General features: G+C 40.8%; 1 protein-coding gene across 1 annotated transcript in view; it reads left to right on the top strand.

The window, feature by feature from the left end:
• Positions 1-17,456, top strand: part of LOC140994834 (uncharacterized) — a 65,403-nt gene that overhangs the window by 42,903 nt on the left and 5,044 nt on the right. Inside the window, exons 34-46 of the mRNA XM_073464645.1 lie at positions 5,500-5,641; positions 7,754-8,007; positions 8,640-8,811; positions 10,002-10,249; positions 11,042-11,225; positions 12,325-12,532; positions 12,794-12,966; positions 13,057-13,126; positions 14,222-14,340; positions 14,456-14,487; positions 14,573-14,741; positions 15,859-15,954; positions 16,482-16,522. Of these exons, the coding sequence (XP_073320746.1) occupies positions 5,500-5,641; positions 7,754-8,007; positions 8,640-8,811; positions 10,002-10,249; positions 11,042-11,225; positions 12,325-12,532; positions 12,794-12,966; positions 13,057-13,126; positions 14,222-14,340; positions 14,456-14,487; positions 14,573-14,741; positions 15,859-15,954; positions 16,482-16,522 (1,908 nt within the window). The remainder of the gene's footprint in view (positions 1-5,499; positions 5,642-7,753; positions 8,008-8,639; positions 8,812-10,001; positions 10,250-11,041; positions 11,226-12,324; positions 12,533-12,793; positions 12,967-13,056; positions 13,127-14,221; positions 14,341-14,455; positions 14,488-14,572; positions 14,742-15,858; positions 15,955-16,481; positions 16,523-17,456) is intronic.

The following is a 17,456-nucleotide window of genomic DNA, read 5'->3' as shown; positions in this document are numbered from 1 at the left end:
GGCCCTGTTACAACCTCTACTACAGCTGTTGTTGAGACTACAACCTCAGTGCCAGGGGTCACAACAACAAGCCCAGAAACAACTGTTATAACATCTAAACCATCTGTTGGGACCACGACTACTCAAGTACCATCAACAACAACTACTAAGGGAACCACAGCCAAACCTGTAGAAACAACTGCTTCAGAAGCAACTACTGTAACGGTTGAGACAACAAAACCACCCAAGGAGGTCACCACAGGCCCTGTTACAACCTCTACCACAGCTGTTGTTGAGACTACAACCTCAGCACCAGGGTTCACAACAGCAAGCCCAGAAACAACTGTTGTAACATCTAAACCATCTGTTGGGACCACGACTACTCAAGTACCATCAACAACAACTACTAAGGGAACCACAGCCAAACCTGTAGAAACAACTGCTTCAGAAGCAACAACTGTAACGGTTGAGACAACAAAACCACCCAAGGAGGTCACCACAGGCCCTGTTACAACCTCTACCACAGCTGTTGTTGAGACTACAACCTCAGCACCAGGGTTCACAACAGCAAGCCCAGAAACAACTGTTGTAACATCTAAACCATCTGTTGGGACCACGACTACTCAAGTACCATCAACAACAACTACTAAGGGAACCACAGCCAAACCTGTAGAAACAACTGCTTCAGAAGCAACAACTGTAACCGTTGAGACAACAAAACCACCTAAAGAGGTCACCACAGGCCCTGTTACAACCTCTACTACAGCTGTTGTTGAGACTACAACCTCAGTGCCAGGGGTCACAACAAAAAGTCCAGAAACAACTGTTGTAACATCTAAACCATCTGTTGGGACCACGACTACTCAAGTACCATCAACAACAACTACTAAGGGAACCACAGCCAAACCTGTAGAAACAACTGCTTCAGAAGCAACAACTGTAACCGTTGAGACAACAAAACCACCTAAAGAGGTCACCACAGGCCCTGTTACAACCTCTACCACAGCTGTTGTTGAGACTACAACCTCAGTGCCAGGGGTCACAACAACAAGTCCAGAAACAACTGTTGTAACATCTAAACCATCTGTTGGGACCACGACTACTCAAGTACCAGCAACAACAACTACTAAGGGAACCACAGCCAAACCTGTAGAAACAACTGCTTCAGAAGCAACAACTGTAACGGTTGAGACAACAAAACCACCCAAGGAGGTCACCACAGGCCCTGTTACAACCTCTACCACAGCTGTTGTTGAGACTACAACCTCAGCACCAGGGTTCACAACAGCAAGTCCAGAAACAACTGTTGTAACATCTAAACCATCTGTTGGGACCACGACTACTCAAGTACCATCAACAACAACTACTAAGGGAACCACAGCCAAACCTGTAGAAACAACTGCTTCAGAAGCAACAACTGTAACCGTTGAGACAACAAAACCACCTAAAGAGGTCACCACAGGCCCTGTTACAACCTCTACCACAGCTGTTGTTGAGACTACAACCTCAGTGCCAGGGGTCACAACAACAAGCCCAGAAACAACTGTTGTAACATCTAAACCATCTGTTGGGACCACGACTACTCAAGTACCATCAACAACAACTACTAAGGGAACCACAGCCAAACCTGTAGAAACAACTACTTCAGAAGCCACAACTGTAACGGTTGAGACAACAAAACCACCCAAGGAGGTCACCACAGGCCCTGTTACAACCTCTACCACAGCTGTTGTTGAGACTACAACCTCAGCACCAGGGTTCACAACAGCAAGCCCAGAAACAACTGTTGTAACATCTAAACCATCTGTTGGGACCACGACTACTCAAGTACCATCAACAACAACTACTAAGGGAACCACAGCCAAACCTGTAGAAACAACTGCTTCAGAAGCAACAACTGTAACGGTTGAGACAACAAAACCACCCAAGGAGGTCACCACAGGCCCTGTTACAACCTCTACCACAGCTGTTGTTGAGACTACAACCTCAGCACCAGGGTTCACAACAGCAAGCCCAGAAACAACTGTTGTAACATCTAAACCATCTGTTGGGACCACGACTACTCAAGTACCATCAACAACAACTACTAAGGGAACCACAGCCAAACCTGTAGAAACAACTGCTTCAGAAGCAACAACTGTAACCGTTGAGACAACAAAACCACCCAAGGAGGTCACCACAGGCCCTGTTACAACCTCTACTACAGCTGTTGTTGAGACTACAACCTCAGTGCCAGGGGTCACAACAACAAGCCCAGAAACAACTGTTATAACATCTAAACCATCTGTTGGGACCACGACTACTCAAGTACCATCAACAACAATTACTAAGGGAACCACAGCCAAACCTGTAGAAACAACTGCTTCAGAAGCAACTACTGTAACGGTTGAGACAACAAAACCACCCAAGGAGGTCACCACAGGCCCTGTTACAACCTCTACCACAGCTGTTGTTGAGACTACAACCTCAGCACCAGGGTTCACAACAGCAAGCCCAGAAACAACTGTTGTAACATCTAAACCATCTGTTGGGACCACGACTACTCAAGTACCATCAACAACAACTACTAAGGGAACCACAGCCAAACCTGTAGAAACAACTGCTTCAGAAGCAACAACTGTAACGGTTGAGACAACAAAACCACCCAAGGAGGTCACCACAGGCCCTGTTACAACCTCTACCACAGCTGTTGTTGAGACTACAACCTCAGCACCAGGGTTCACAACAGCAAGCCCAGAAACAACTGTTGTAACATCTAAACCATCTGTTGGGACCACGACTACTCAAGTACCATCAACAACAACTACTAAGGGAACCACAGCCAAACCTGTAGAAACAACTGCTTCAGAAGCAACAACTGTAACCGTTGAGACAACAAAACCACCCAAGGAGGTCACCACAGGCCCTGTTACAACCTCTACTACAGCTGTTGTTGAGACTACAACCTCAGTGCCAGGGGTCACAACAACAAGCCCAGAAACAACTGTTATAACATCTAAACCATCTGTTGGGACCACGACTACTCAAGTACCATCAACAACAACTACTAAGGGAACCACAGCCAAACCTGTAGAAACAACTGCTTCAGAAGCAACTAATGTAACGGTTGAGACAACAAAACCACCCAAGGAGGTCACCACAGGCCCTGTTACAACCTCTACCACAGCTGTTGTTGAGACTACAACCTCAGCACCAGGGTTCACAACAGCAAGCCCAGAAACAACTGTTGTAACATCTAAACCATCTGTTGGGACCACGACTACTCAAGTACCATCAACAACAACTACTAAGGGAACCACAGCCAAACCTGTAGAAACAACTGCTTCAGAAGCAACAACTGTAACGGTTGAGACAACAAAACCACCCAAGGAGGTCACCACAGGCCCTGTTACAACCTCTACCACAGCTGTTGTTGAGACTACAACCTCAGCACCAGGGTTCACAACAGCAAGCCCAGAAACAACTGTTGTAACATCTAAACCATCTGTTGGGACCACGACTACTCAAGTACCATCAACAACAACTACTAAGGGAACCACAGCCAAACCTGTAGAAACAACTGCTTCAGAAGCAACAACTGTAACCGTTGAGACAACAAAACCACCTAAAGAGGTCACCACAGGCCCTGTTACAACCTCTACTACAGCTGTTGTTGAGACTACAACCTCAGTGCCAGGGGTCACAACAAAAAGTCCAGAAACAACTGTTGTAACATCTAAACCATCTGTTGGGACCACGACTACTCAAGTACCATCAACAACAACTACTAAGGGAACCACAGCCAAACCTGTAGAAACAACTACTTCAGAAGCCACAACTGTAACGGTTGAGACAACAAAACCACCCAAGGAGGTCACCACAGGCCCTGTTACAACCTCTACCACAGCTGTTGTTGAGACTACAACCTCAGCACCAGGGTTCACAACAGCAAGCCCAGAAACAACTGTTGTAACATCTAAACCATCTGTTGGGACCACGACTACTCAAGTACCATCAACAACAACTACTGAGGGAACCACAGCCAAACCTGTAGAAACAACTGCTTCAGAAGCAACAACTGTAACGGTTGAGACAACAAAACCACCCAAGGAGGTCACCACAGGCCCTGTTACAACCTCTACCACAGCTGTTGTTGAGACTACAACCTCAGCACCAGGGTTCACAACAGCAAGTCCAGAAACAACTGTCGTAACATCTAAACCATCTGTTGGGACCACGACTACTCAAGTACCATCAACAACAACTACTAAGGGAACCACAGCCAAACCTGTAGAAACAACTACTTCAGAAGCAACAACTGTAACAGTTGAGACAACAAAACCACCCAAGGAGGTCACCACAGGCCCTGTTACAACCTCTACTACAGCTGCTGTTGAGACTACAACCTCAGCACCAGGGTTCACAACAGCAAGCCCAGAAACAACTGTTGTAACATCTAAACCATCTGTTGGGACCACGACTACTCAAGTACCATCAACAACAACTACTAAGGGAACCACAGCCAAACCTGTAGAAACAACTGCTTCAGAAGCAACAACTGTAACGGTTGAGACAACAAAACCACCCAAGGAGGTCACCACAGGCCCTGTTACAACTTCTACTACAGCTGTTGTTGAGACTACAACCTCAGCACCAGGGGTCACAACAACAAGCCCAGAAACAACTGTTGTAACATCTAAACCATCTGTTGGGACAACGACTACTCAAGTACCATCAACAACAACTACTAAGGGAACCACAGCCAAACCTGTAGAAACAACTGCTTCAGAAGCAACTACTGTAATGGTTGAGACAACAAAACCACCCAAGGAGGTCACCACAGGCCCTGTTACAACCTCTACCACAGCTGTTGTTGAGACTACAACCTCAGCACCAGGGTTCACAACAGCAAGCCCAGAAACAACTGTTGTAACATCTAAACCATCTGTTGGGACCACGACTACTCAAGTACCATCAACAACAACTACTAAGGGAACCACAGCCAAACCTGTAGAAACAACTGCTTCAGAAGCAACAACTGTAACCGCTGAGACAACAAAACCACCTAAAGAGGTCACCACAGGCCCTGTTACAACCTCTACCACAGCTGTTGTTGAGACTACAACCTCAGTGCCAGGGGTCACAACAACAAGCCCAGAAACAACTGTTGTAACATCTAAACCATCTGTTGGGACCACAACTACTCAAGTACCATCAACAACAACTACTAAGGGAACCACAGCCAAACCTGTAGAAACAACTGCTTCAGAAGCAACAACTGTAACGGTTGAGACAACAAAACCACCCAAGGAGGTCACCACAGGCCTTGTTACAACCTCTACCACAGCTGTTGTTGAGACTACAACCTCAGTGCCAGGTGTTACAACAAGCCCAGAAACAACTAGCAGTGTAATTACAGGAAAGCAACAAACTACAACTGTAATTACAAAACCTTCTGTTTTCAACACAACTAGTGTTGCTTCAACTGTTTTTACTGGATCTACAGCTAAAGCTACAACTTCCATTGGACCTATAACACAGACACTTTCAGGCACCACAAATGTTCACACAACTGGTGCAACCTATTCTGGACCAACCACAACCACAGTTGTTTCAACATCAGTTTTCACCACAAATACAACATTATGTGTCTGCTTTGCAAATGGAACTTCATTTCATCCTGGTAGGTGATTTTCTAATTAGTATTTTCACATTCATCATTTTTCCTTTAGTTTGTTATTAGTAGTGTTACAAGTCTTTTTTTCACTAATCAAAAATTGTATATATTATACAACTGCCTTTTTGAGAATTCATTGCACCTGTTGTCTTTCTTCTTAATCATTTTGTTTTCCAAGTGTCTTTTTCTTCATGCTAACGCTGTTTTTGTATTTAAGATTTTGGCCCAGTCATGGCAGCCTGCCTTTTATTCATCTTCATTATACATTAATACAGTACCATTAACATACCCTACATATACCTGAGACGTTTTCAAACAACACACCTGCACTAAATGATCATCCAAAAAAGCACTTTAGTTGGTAACACGTTATGACACGAAAATGTGATTAGTAACCAAGGAAACACTGAGAAAAAAATCGGGAACCAACTGATAACCAATGAGTTGTCAAAAAGTAGCTCTAAATAAACTTTCCTAAATTGAGGACTACATAGTAAATTATGATTAGTTACTAGAGAACAGACTAAGAGATACCATATCAATATTAAAGCAACAAAGTGTAACTTCCTGAAACAAGATAGTTAATTGTTGAGTCTCATTCTCAACTTATCTTTATCCAGAAAGTTACATTTTGTTGCTTTTGGCAGCACACCTGATAAAGTGTATGAACCATAGACAAAGGGCTGAATCCGTACCTCAGCAGCCAACTAATTCTAGCCTAGACCCTTGGTGTGTGCCATCCCTTCTTTCTCACCCCACATTTTCATGCCTGTCACTATCCAAATAGAGGCAAAAAGCAAAACATTTAAAATGTTGAATTAAATATTTAAACTGACAATAGACAACTTGAACTTATCATTATGACGTCAGTGTTGATAGCACAGTGTAGACGCCATAGTATAATGGCACCATCTGCAGGTAGATCAGTTCCCTCTCAACCCTGCTTTAATTATGCAGATTGGTTTGCCATGAACACGAGAGCACAAGCACAAAATCTCCTGGGAAAATGAAGGTTGACTGGTGATCCATTTTTATCTCCTTGCACATCTCCATTATAAATTTGCACAAAAACTTGCACTATGTTGTCGGTAGTTTCTACTCAGAGGAAAACAGAAAGCTATCCAGTTTGTTTTGCGACAGAGGCGGAAACAATAATACCTAGTGGTGGGTAAAAAAATTGATTCACATAAGAATCTTGATTTCTATCTCCCCCAATTCAGAATTGATTTGTATAAATTAATATCGTAATGTTGACAGAACGGAAAAAGCATCTTTAAACTAGAAAAATTTCTCAAGAAATTTGCTTGTGCTTCATGCTTGGTAAGTAAATAACTATTAATAGAGATAGTCGTTTCCTTTTTGTTCATAAGCCACACCCTGTGGCTGTGTCCAAAATCACTGACTTCCCACTATATAGTGGACTATAAAGTGAATTTTCCGTTTTGTAGTGCTGTCTGAATGCATACCCTACATAGTTGACCGAAAGCATCCTATAATGCATCATGAAAAGTAGTGTACAACCGAGGGTCAGCAGCCAATTATATACAATTATGCATTGCGCTGAAGGAAAAACATGACCCGAGTGGTGTCCAAAGGTGTTTTTTTATTTGACCGATGAGTTCACCATAAATATCATAATATAACAGTAATGTAATGTGATAAAGCTTAGATGGAAATTTGTTAATTAAATCAAGTGGAAATAATTGGTAGATCTAAGCAGTGCATATTTTTTTAGGGCTACAGCTGTCTTAACAATGAGCCAAACGTATTTAAAAAAAAAAAATCTATGAATGTAATTTGTGAATGTAATAACAACTTGACTCATTCCTAAATTATCTCCCACTGACAAAGGAATACTCTGACGTTTTTTTGCACATGAACATTTCATATCCCAGAATTCATAATGTAAACTCTACCACTGACTCTTAGTAATAAATTGGCCACATTTTCGCACCTTACCAAACATGGTCCAACCATATACTAGGTTTTGACCAAGTCTTGTTTTATTTGGGGCTATTTCCTTCCTGAATAAATATCTTGCTTATTAAATACTTATGTATGTATATGAATAACTAATCTTTCAATTTTGTGTGCTAAACCTTTACCTGATTTTTACAGGGGATATGGTGTACAATGTCACTGATGGCCATGGGTGGTGTTATGTTGCATATTGCAATGCATCTTGCAAAATTGGTTCACAACTATATCCATGTCCCACAACACCAATACCAAGCACAACCAGCACCACTACAAAGGCCACAATTTCAAGCTCAGTTCCTCTCATCACAACTATTCCCACATCTGCTCCCACTCCATCAACAACTCCATCTACAACTACCTTGGACTGCAATAATGTCGATCCACCAAGAAAGGTAATTTGTAAAATGTATTTTTTTCCCATGATTGTAAAATTCCTGTGGGGACTCAATGGGTTCAGTGTTGGTGTTTGCATAGAGTACAACTCTGTACCTGAAATTGTATTTTTCATGAGTGGTGTTCCCAGTAATTTAAAAAAAAATCCTACTTTATTTGAGGGTCAACACCAAGATTATATTTATGTCAAAATATGAAGATTAAAGATATATTATGCAGGAATTCTGCATTAAAATGTCTAAAAACCACTAGACCTATTGTTGAGTTGTAAGTTGTACATCATCAAAAATGTATGGTGGATTTCATTAGGTCGCGGTCGCTACTTCTGGCTAAGGGAAGTTAACAAATGAGACCAAACATAATTAAACTTCAAAACTACTTTGTGTGTGAACATGTGAGTCACATTAAATAGATTTTCATCAGCAGTGGTGGTTGTTCAATTGTTATTAATCACCAGCAAAGCAAACTTGACTCTCTGAGCAGCTGAGCAGTGGCTCTTCCCCACATAAAACTCTGCAGATCTTTTGTGTTTTGTTTTGGAAGGGGGCCCTCTAGCAGCAGAAATTATATAATGAACATTTAATACACCTGTGATTCCAGTATGAGTTATTGCTTCTCAATCCCCATCCAGAATGGAGAATCCTGGACGATGAGCAATTGTACAACGGCCACATGTACCAATGGCAAGATCGTGAAGACACCTAAGCCGTGTCCCACAGTTTTCCAACCCATCTGTGCCAGTGGAAACACTCCTGTCAAGATCTATGATAATGATGGATGCTGCTTCCGATATGAATGTGAATGTAAGTTGAAAATATAGCCTTTAAACACAGTTTACCATACACTTTCATGTGCAACAGTGGATCTTGTCCGTGTGCTAGAGTGTGTGCTGGTTTCCTTCAATTTGCAGCTGCAATCAGTTTGTACTCAGCACAGGATTTACTAGGTAGCTGCCCTTTACACAGTCAAATCCTGGAGTGATTCTAGGACAGCCCTCCAGACATGAAGGACAGCTTAAAGGCGATCCCATGGCATGGGGTATAAATACCACACCGTTTTTTAGATTTCTATGAACATTTTGTGTGTCATTTTAGGCATTTCAAGCTAATTGTGCGCTAATTGTGTCATATAATGCCGACGAGAGATTGGACGTGCAAGAAAGGATGAAGTCAGGTGTCCTTTGTCATCATGGTAACAGTTATAAACACGCAGCTAGCGTTGTGAAATGTCGCTGTTCAAAACTACTTGTTTAGGTAAAGGAGATCATAGTTTGGATTAAAAAACAGTTGACTTACTAGCACTGTCATCAGTTTACTTCAGTTCACTTTTTCCTTTATGAGTGAACCCTCTTCTCATAAATAAAGGATCTCTAAAACATTTCCCACACTGTCAGACTGGCCACACTGTCTGCATGAGCCAAAATGAAAAGCAAGATGTAAAGGCTGGCCAAGACTGGCTACGTGAGCAGCGCGTGTGCTTGACGTAACGTCTTGCTTTTCATTTCGGTATCCATGTTAGTGAATTGTGGACTGAGCCCTCTCGGGCTTAATTCGTATGTACAGTGACGTGTTCATTGTCATCACATCAAGTTTGTGAGTGTGTGATTGTCAATACTGCATTTAATCAAAATTGTGACACCAAGCCTCCAAGCCTAATATCCTCCAAGCCTAGTATCCTCCTTTTTTTTCCAAGTGTCCAACGCTTCTGTGCTAACAGTGTATACATCAGCACTCTGGTGACATGCAGCCCCTATTTGTTAGTAAGACGAGTATGAATGCAACAGGTGGCTAATCCTTACATTTTGCACCTTTTAAATGACATCAAAATTGCCTCTGTAGTAGGAGCTACTATAAAGCAACTAACTAGTAAGGCTATTCTGTGGTAGATACTGACTGCTAATAAAGAAACAGCCATCTTGGTTTAAGTAATTATGTTTTCTGCTTGTTCCTTTTCTTATTTATTTTTTCCATATTTGTTTCTTCTTATCCTACAGGTGCTTGCACTCTCATGGGTAGAACCCACTACGTAACATTTGATGGAAAATCATACACTTTCAACGAGAACTGCTCCTACTACCTGGTCAAAGAGATAATTACTAAATATAACCTGACTATTATGGTTAATAACAGTGACTGTAGTTCTTCAGACACAGCTTCCTGTCCCCAGGTTTTCACTGTTATATACCAGTCCTACGTGGTAGTTTTCTCACAGTTGAGGACTTCAGATGGATCTGTTAATGTGGTAAGCAAGGAATCAAATTTTCAACATGTGTTGTTTAAAGGTCCTATTTGTAAGAAAGTTGATTTTTGAGTCTCATTCCCAACCTGTCTAAAACTGACAAATAGGACCTTTAAGTGTCAGTATCTCAGTTCATTTACTATTCTGTCTATACTGATTAAAGGAACAGTGTGTAATATATGGAGTATTTAGCAGCATCTAGTGGTGAGGTTCTTGATTGCAACACTCCCTTGCTCAGCTCTCCCTTTCTGAAGACGTTAGAGAAGCTCCAGAAGCTACAGTGGCCCTCACAGACAAGAAACCAATTTTCTAACTATGGACTCATTCATAAGAGCATTGAGTATTTCTACTAATTCAAGTGATGAGGTGAAGATGTATTTAGTTATTTAGTCTATAAGACTATAGGTTATAACTGCCGCCCACTAAATTTAAAAACGTGAAAGGAGCTTACTGGTGCCAGGTTTGTCTGTTCTGGGCTACTGTAGAAACATGGTGGTGCAACAATGCACCTCCTTGGAGAGGGACCTGCTCCCTATGTAGATATAAATTACTCATTCTAAGGTAATGAAGACACAACAACTCTTATTTTCCTGTAGTTATACAGTAATTAAAACATACTTATGAATGTTATATTCCATATCTGCCAGGTCTGTTCTGCTAGATGCCACTACATATTACACACTGTACCTTTAATCTGTCAGTCAAACTGGTGTGATGGTTGGTGCAGTTAGAGATGATAATGTGCATAGTACAGACTTCTCTAATGTGTTTTTCGTTCCTTGTCGTATCATGCAGGTGCATGTCAATCAAAAACGAATCTATCCAGCCTACAGCAACTCTGTCCTGCGCCTCACTGGCACAGATATGCTGACCACATTGGAGATACCAGAGATCAACACAACAGTGATCTACAGAAGCGGCTCAATTAGCATTGAACTTCCATATTCCCTCTTCCATGGGAACACTGAGGGACAGTGTGGTGAGTCACCAGATGTCTTACCACTGATCCTTTGCCCTAATCCTATTCAGTGACCCTTAGTCGGCCAAATCATGGGGTTAAAGAAATAAGAAATATTTAGTTTAGGGGAATTTCGTTCACAAACATGTTACTAAAGAGTAAAACGAATTTCAAAGTGTGGAGCTTCAAGTTCTGCTATCTGAAATAATCAGATGAAAACATAAAAAGTTTACTGGTATCAGAAGTCGAATGGCACAGGAATGGGTCCAATAGCTTAGAAATGAGTAAGCATTTTCACACTTCCGGCTGCCTTGTCTCAAAGTCAGTGGATTTTTTTGAATGGGTTTTTGGTTAGATGCCTTAAATAAGGTCTGTGGTTAACACAAGCTAAAGTGATTTTCAACAAGGTGCTAAATTAGACTACAGAGGTTGTCGGCAGAGCCATCGACTCTCTAGTCCATCTTTACAAGCGGACTTTAGTTTAGACTTAGTATTCAAAATCTAACTGTACAACTTGTAGACTGATCAGTTTGTAGTGGTGTAAAGTATAGTGTAGTAGGAGGTGTAGTGTTGGTGACTGCTGTGTGGTTTGTTTATAGCCTAATGTTCGCTTTTTACTTCTGGTTATCGCATTTACACTTGAAAAATCATTAAAGTGGTGTTCAACTGTGAATATTATCTTGCTTAACAAAGCCTGTAAGTATCATAAACATGTGATCACCACAGAGCTCATTTTCAGCAAATATCCCATAGGCTGTTTGTCGAGGGAACCAGGGCAAGACTAATGTCTGGATTAGTTTACAAATATACATTATCCCTGCAGCACTCTATTAGAAATTAGACTGAAGAACAATTAGTTGTTTAGAATATTTAATAACTAATATTATGATAAAATAAGTATTACAGCTGTCCATGAACAGTCATCAGAGCAGTATGCCCTGTACTCGAGGTCTGAAACACATGTGAATCACATTAGCACCTTTAATACTTGAAAATGGTCAAATGTCACAAATTCTCTTAAATTTCCATACATGCTGCAAAAGAATAAGTCTGTTAGTACAGCTGGTTCTTGCATGAGGCCTAGTGCTCTGGCTTCATCATGCTGCCTCTCATTTTCCAGGAACCTGTGACAACTCCCAGACCAACGACTGCCGTTCTCCCAATGGCCAGGTGGAAAGCTGCAAAGACTCTGCAGGCCAGTGGCAGGTCCCAGGTACAACCTGTGTCACCACCAAACCCCCAGCAACCACAACAACACCCACCACCTCAAGTTCACCAAGCTCAACAACAAAGCCCACTTGTGCCATCTGTGATCTCTTGACCAGCAGGTGAGAGGAGAGAGACTCCTACTATAGCTATTGGAGTGTTTACTACTGTGGAGTAGGAGCCATCTGGTGCATACAATATTTAAGTAAAAGTAGTTTAATAACTTGAATATATAAACCTTCTTGCCTTAGTCTAGACAAGAACCTTAAAGTAGTTGAAAAATGTATTAGATGATGTTGGGATTTTTCTGGTCAGTCAGTGTTTGCAGAATCTTCTGATCACTTTTTCTGACATACTGTCCGGACTTCTATGTCCCCCTCTAGTGTATTTCAGCCGTGCCACTCAGTCATCTCACCAAGGCCATTTGTGGATTCCTGTATGTCTAACAATTGCTATGATGGCAATAACACCTGCTCGAGCCTGGAGGCCTATGCCACTCAGTGCTCTAATAAAGGAATCTGTATCGACTGGAGGAATGCTACAAATGGACAGTGTGGTAAGATATATATTAAACAGTGTACAATACTACAATTGTTTTTTATGAAGTTCTAAAAACTGTATATATAAAACTATAACCATCTTACAGAGCACACGTGTCCAAGCAACAAAGTGTACAAGGCCTGTGGCCCATCTGTAGAGCCTACATGCAACGACAGGTAAAGCATGTCATTCAATATGATTTCTTTTTGTTTTTTAGGTAACTAAAAAGATAACTCCACCACTCTTGTCACGTTACAGTGTGTTCACAGGTCTTGGGGGTACTACTGCATATGTGAAATAATAGTATAAAGCCTTCTGTGGCTCCAGAGGAAGCTGCATGTATTACATGAGCTGCCTCAAGTTGCTTTGTTGGTAATGTAGATGCTAGTTCATGAAAAAGGAAGAAGAATGTGTGAAACAAAAAAGGTGATATCGCTGATTCTGCTGTATCGATTTTGATCATTTGTTTTCTAACAGTGTCTAACAGTGTTATAGGTATCCTGGACTGCTTTTCAAAATCTAGCACCTACATTAACCAAAATCAGTGATGGAATGTAGCTAAGTATAGTTAATCTAGTTTTTCTGCTACTTTATACTTCCACTCTACTACATTTTGGAGGCAAATGTTGTACTTTATACCCTACTAAATTTTCTTGATAGCTTTAGTTACTAGTTACTTTGCAGATTGCATGTCACATCAGAGCCAAAGTTGCACATTTTTAAAATAGTTTATTTTATCTCCAAATAATGCTGATTCCAGGCCAATAATCGTTTGACCAATAGTTTACAGTATATACATTCATGTGAATATATGTATAATTTACTTTATTTTTGATACTTGTATTAATCACTTTTTTACTGGCCATATTTGAGCAAATGACATTAAATGTGACATGACATTAATGAGATTAAAAATGAGACTATCCTCGTCTCTCCCAGTTGCCTATATAGGCCTGTGAACAATTTGTTGAAGTTGTTTAATGCTGCTGTACTTTGGTTATTTTTTTTGAAGGACTCGGGTTAGATTTTCTCAGACGATGGGACTTTATGCACGTTCTGGAGTGCCTTGTATTAGTGCCTCTCTCTGTGCCGCTAACAGAGAAAGAAAGAAATCCACAAACAGTCAACTAACATGAACTAATGTACTCAACAGAGCCCCTTGAAGGACATTTTCAGTTAGACTCTCAGAACCCTGTTGCGACAATCAAAGCACAGTCAGACTACAGTCTTCACAACCCTGTAATAACCAGTAATTTTATTTCTGACATCAGATACAACAAGCTGTACCAGGCGGATACAAAGGATACTAACAATACAAAGGAGGGTTGCTTCTGTCGTCAGGGCACCACCTTATTCAACACAGTCTATGACACATGTGTTAAGTCTTGCGGTAAGAAGGCGTCCTATTAAAAACTTAATTTGACTTGGTCATGGAATGCTTTGCACGAAAGCATTCGCTGCCACACCTGCAAACCTACAGACAATTGTTTGTGTTTGAATTTCAGATTGTGTTGGACCTGATGGGAAACCCAAACAGGTGAAAACTCTGCCAGACACACACATTACTGTATGCTAACAATGTACGAGCTGTGTGTCTGAACTGGTTCCTTTCTCTTAACCAGCCTGGTGACAAATGGACAAGTGACTGCAAGTCCTGTATGTGTGACAAGGACTCCATGAGCGTCGAGTGTGTGCCTATTCAGTGCCCATCCATAGAAAGCCCCACATGTGGAGAGCCTGGCCAGCAGCTTGTCAACAAGACAGATGGCTGCTGCCCTAAACAGTCTTGTGGTCAGTTGCAGTGTCTCAGAAAATGTGATTCTGTCACTTTGGTGGTAGTGCACTTTCTGCACCTTGACATCTGATGTGTTGGGTACACTGGCAGGGCAGGTTTGGTTATTAGCAGTTAGTAATAACTAATAGTGGTGATTAAAAATAATGATAAGACTATTAATATAAATGAATAATTATGGGGCACCACCCTGGAATCAGGGACCAATAATCAAACGGGAAACAGTCTCATAAAGGGGTGTTAACTTTTTTTCAGGTGTAAATATTTACAAAATATTTAACATTTAAAGGAACAGTGAAGGAAATTCATTCAAGCACTGACCGACCACTGTTACTACAACACACATGCACAAATATCACAGGAAAACAGAAGAAAAATATCACAAAAAACTTACCTGTACAGTATCATAGTCTAATGAAGGGGAAGCGACCATCTAACAGGAACACAAAATAACTCCACAACTTAAAATAGTGGGTAAAACTTTATACTAACCGTCTTTAATATATGGTAAATGTATAGCTAATTAAACTTTAGTTAATAGTTTTTTTACTGTTAACAATGGAATTCTTTATCAACTTTTTATTAAACAATTGTAGAGGTTTATAAACATCAGTTTCAACTTAATAATGTTTATAGATGAACTACACAGTATTCATTAACCATTAAAGACAGGAGGCACAATTTTACAGTAAACAACTACTTAATAAATGGTTTATAAAGCATTGCATTGTTTCTAACTATTAACTACAGTTTAATTAACTATTAATTTAGAATGTATTAATAATGGTTATTATGAAGTGTTACCAAACAATATGCTTTGTTTGAAATATTGCTAAGCAGTGATATTGGGGCATTCGCTGAATGATAGAGAAGTGGGCTAGTGACCAGAAGGTCACCCAAACAGACGGGATTAATCTGGGAGCCCATTAGCCAGGTCTTTATCCCCCAACTACCTCAGTGAAGCTGCACTGTAACCAGCAAATCAGACTGATCATACTCGACAGCTGGATGTAGAACTGCTCTTATGGTTCTTTAAGTTATTGTTATCACAGGAAGTTTGAGATAAATCTGCACCTTCACATACTGATTATCATCCTGTCATTTTGTCCCCAACAGAATGCAATACAAACCTGTGTCCTATGCCTCCCACCTGCGGTCTGGGTTTCGAACTCAGCGTCACTAATGGCACCTGCTGCCAGTCCTACACATGTGGTATGTGACTCTTGCCTATCAAGCATTATTAGCATTATGTACAGAGAACTATATGTACTGATTACATACTGTATACATATCATCAGCTTGTACAGTAAGAGGTTTGTTGTGAAAGAAGTCCACGGCAGCTACAAAATACCAGAGAGATAAACAGAAGTTCTGGCATCACTGTTGTTGCAAATACCAAAGTTAAATACAGCTGCAAGCAATATGAAAAGACTAATTGCAAGTTGCACATTTCCCCTCAGAAAGGTACTAACCAGAAAGGTAATGACAAATTATGACTAATGTGTCATAATATTTGTTCACAATTTATTGTCTATATTAAATCTGAAACAGTTAATCTTCACATTAAGGGCCTTCCAAACAAGTTCAGGGGAAAAGTTTTTTTTAGGATTACATTGATATATCAATATCAATTTGCTTCTGTGCATCCAGTACAAAGATAGATTAGCCTAGCTTCTACATTACTAAACTGTCATAGTGTCAGTGTTGACCTAACTCATGTCTCGTTTTTCTTTTTGCAGTTCCAAAAGGTGTATGTGTCTATCACAATACTGAGTACATGGTAAGCATGCAGTCCAAAGTCCAGAGCTTAATATATCTGTCAAGGTTCAGGTACAACAGGGAGGGTTATCCCAATACAGACACAGGCATGCAGAGTCGGTTGAATTAGTACAAAAAAATAAGTCCTTACTTTAGTGAAGTAAATGTCAGTGAACAGGTTAACAAATCCAACAGATAACAGGCAGTAGTAGTTCGGCTAAATGAGGTGATGGGTTAGGTGTGCTGGGAGGGGCAATATCTGGATCATACCAGACCTCGAGGAAGACAGAGATGTGGGGTTGAAAGTGGAAGAATGAGAAAGCGCTGGTGTCATCGTAACTCCTCTTTTCCCCTAATTAAATCCAAAGTCAGTTACTCCCTTCTTTATCCCGACTAACTTATTGTGAATGAACACAGTTGGCAGCATGGAGTCATAAGGATGGAGAGGTAACCCACTGAATAATTTTGGTGTTATATTGTGGACCTATGTCAAAACAAACTCTGCCTTTGACTTTACTGTGTCTTACGAAGCTTTGACCTCACAAAGAAAAGGTGGTGACAAGCTTTAGTAGTCAAGAATGAATCTCATCTGTTGTAAATAATGACAGACAGGTAGGAACAGGATGAGAATGTAGTTGCTGTTGAATACTTCCCAAAATACACATATAGTAGTCAAGCAACTCTCTATTTTAACCCCTTTTCACTTTCTGATGTGTCAGGGAAAACCTCAGTACTCAGTATACAGTGTTGATGTGCATATGTGTTACCATGGTTGCCAAATGAACTCGCAACATTATAGAGAAGATGGTTTTCTTGATATGAATCCAAAATCGATCAGTTACATGTCACCTATCTTCTTATCACTGTGCCGTGTTTTGGGTGGTATACGCTGAACACTGTTTTAGTGCCTGTCTCTTTAAGGCCCCCATCCCAAAAAGCCCAGTCAGCTTTGATTG

This window comes from Pagrus major, chromosome 4, assembly GCF_040436345.1.
Source record: "Pagrus major chromosome 4, Pma_NU_1.0".
Classification (NCBI taxonomy): Eukaryota; Metazoa; Chordata; class Actinopteri; order Spariformes; family Sparidae; genus Pagrus; species Pagrus major.
Note: the sequence above shows the minus strand (reverse complement) of the source record. Positions and strands in the feature narration are given on the sequence as shown.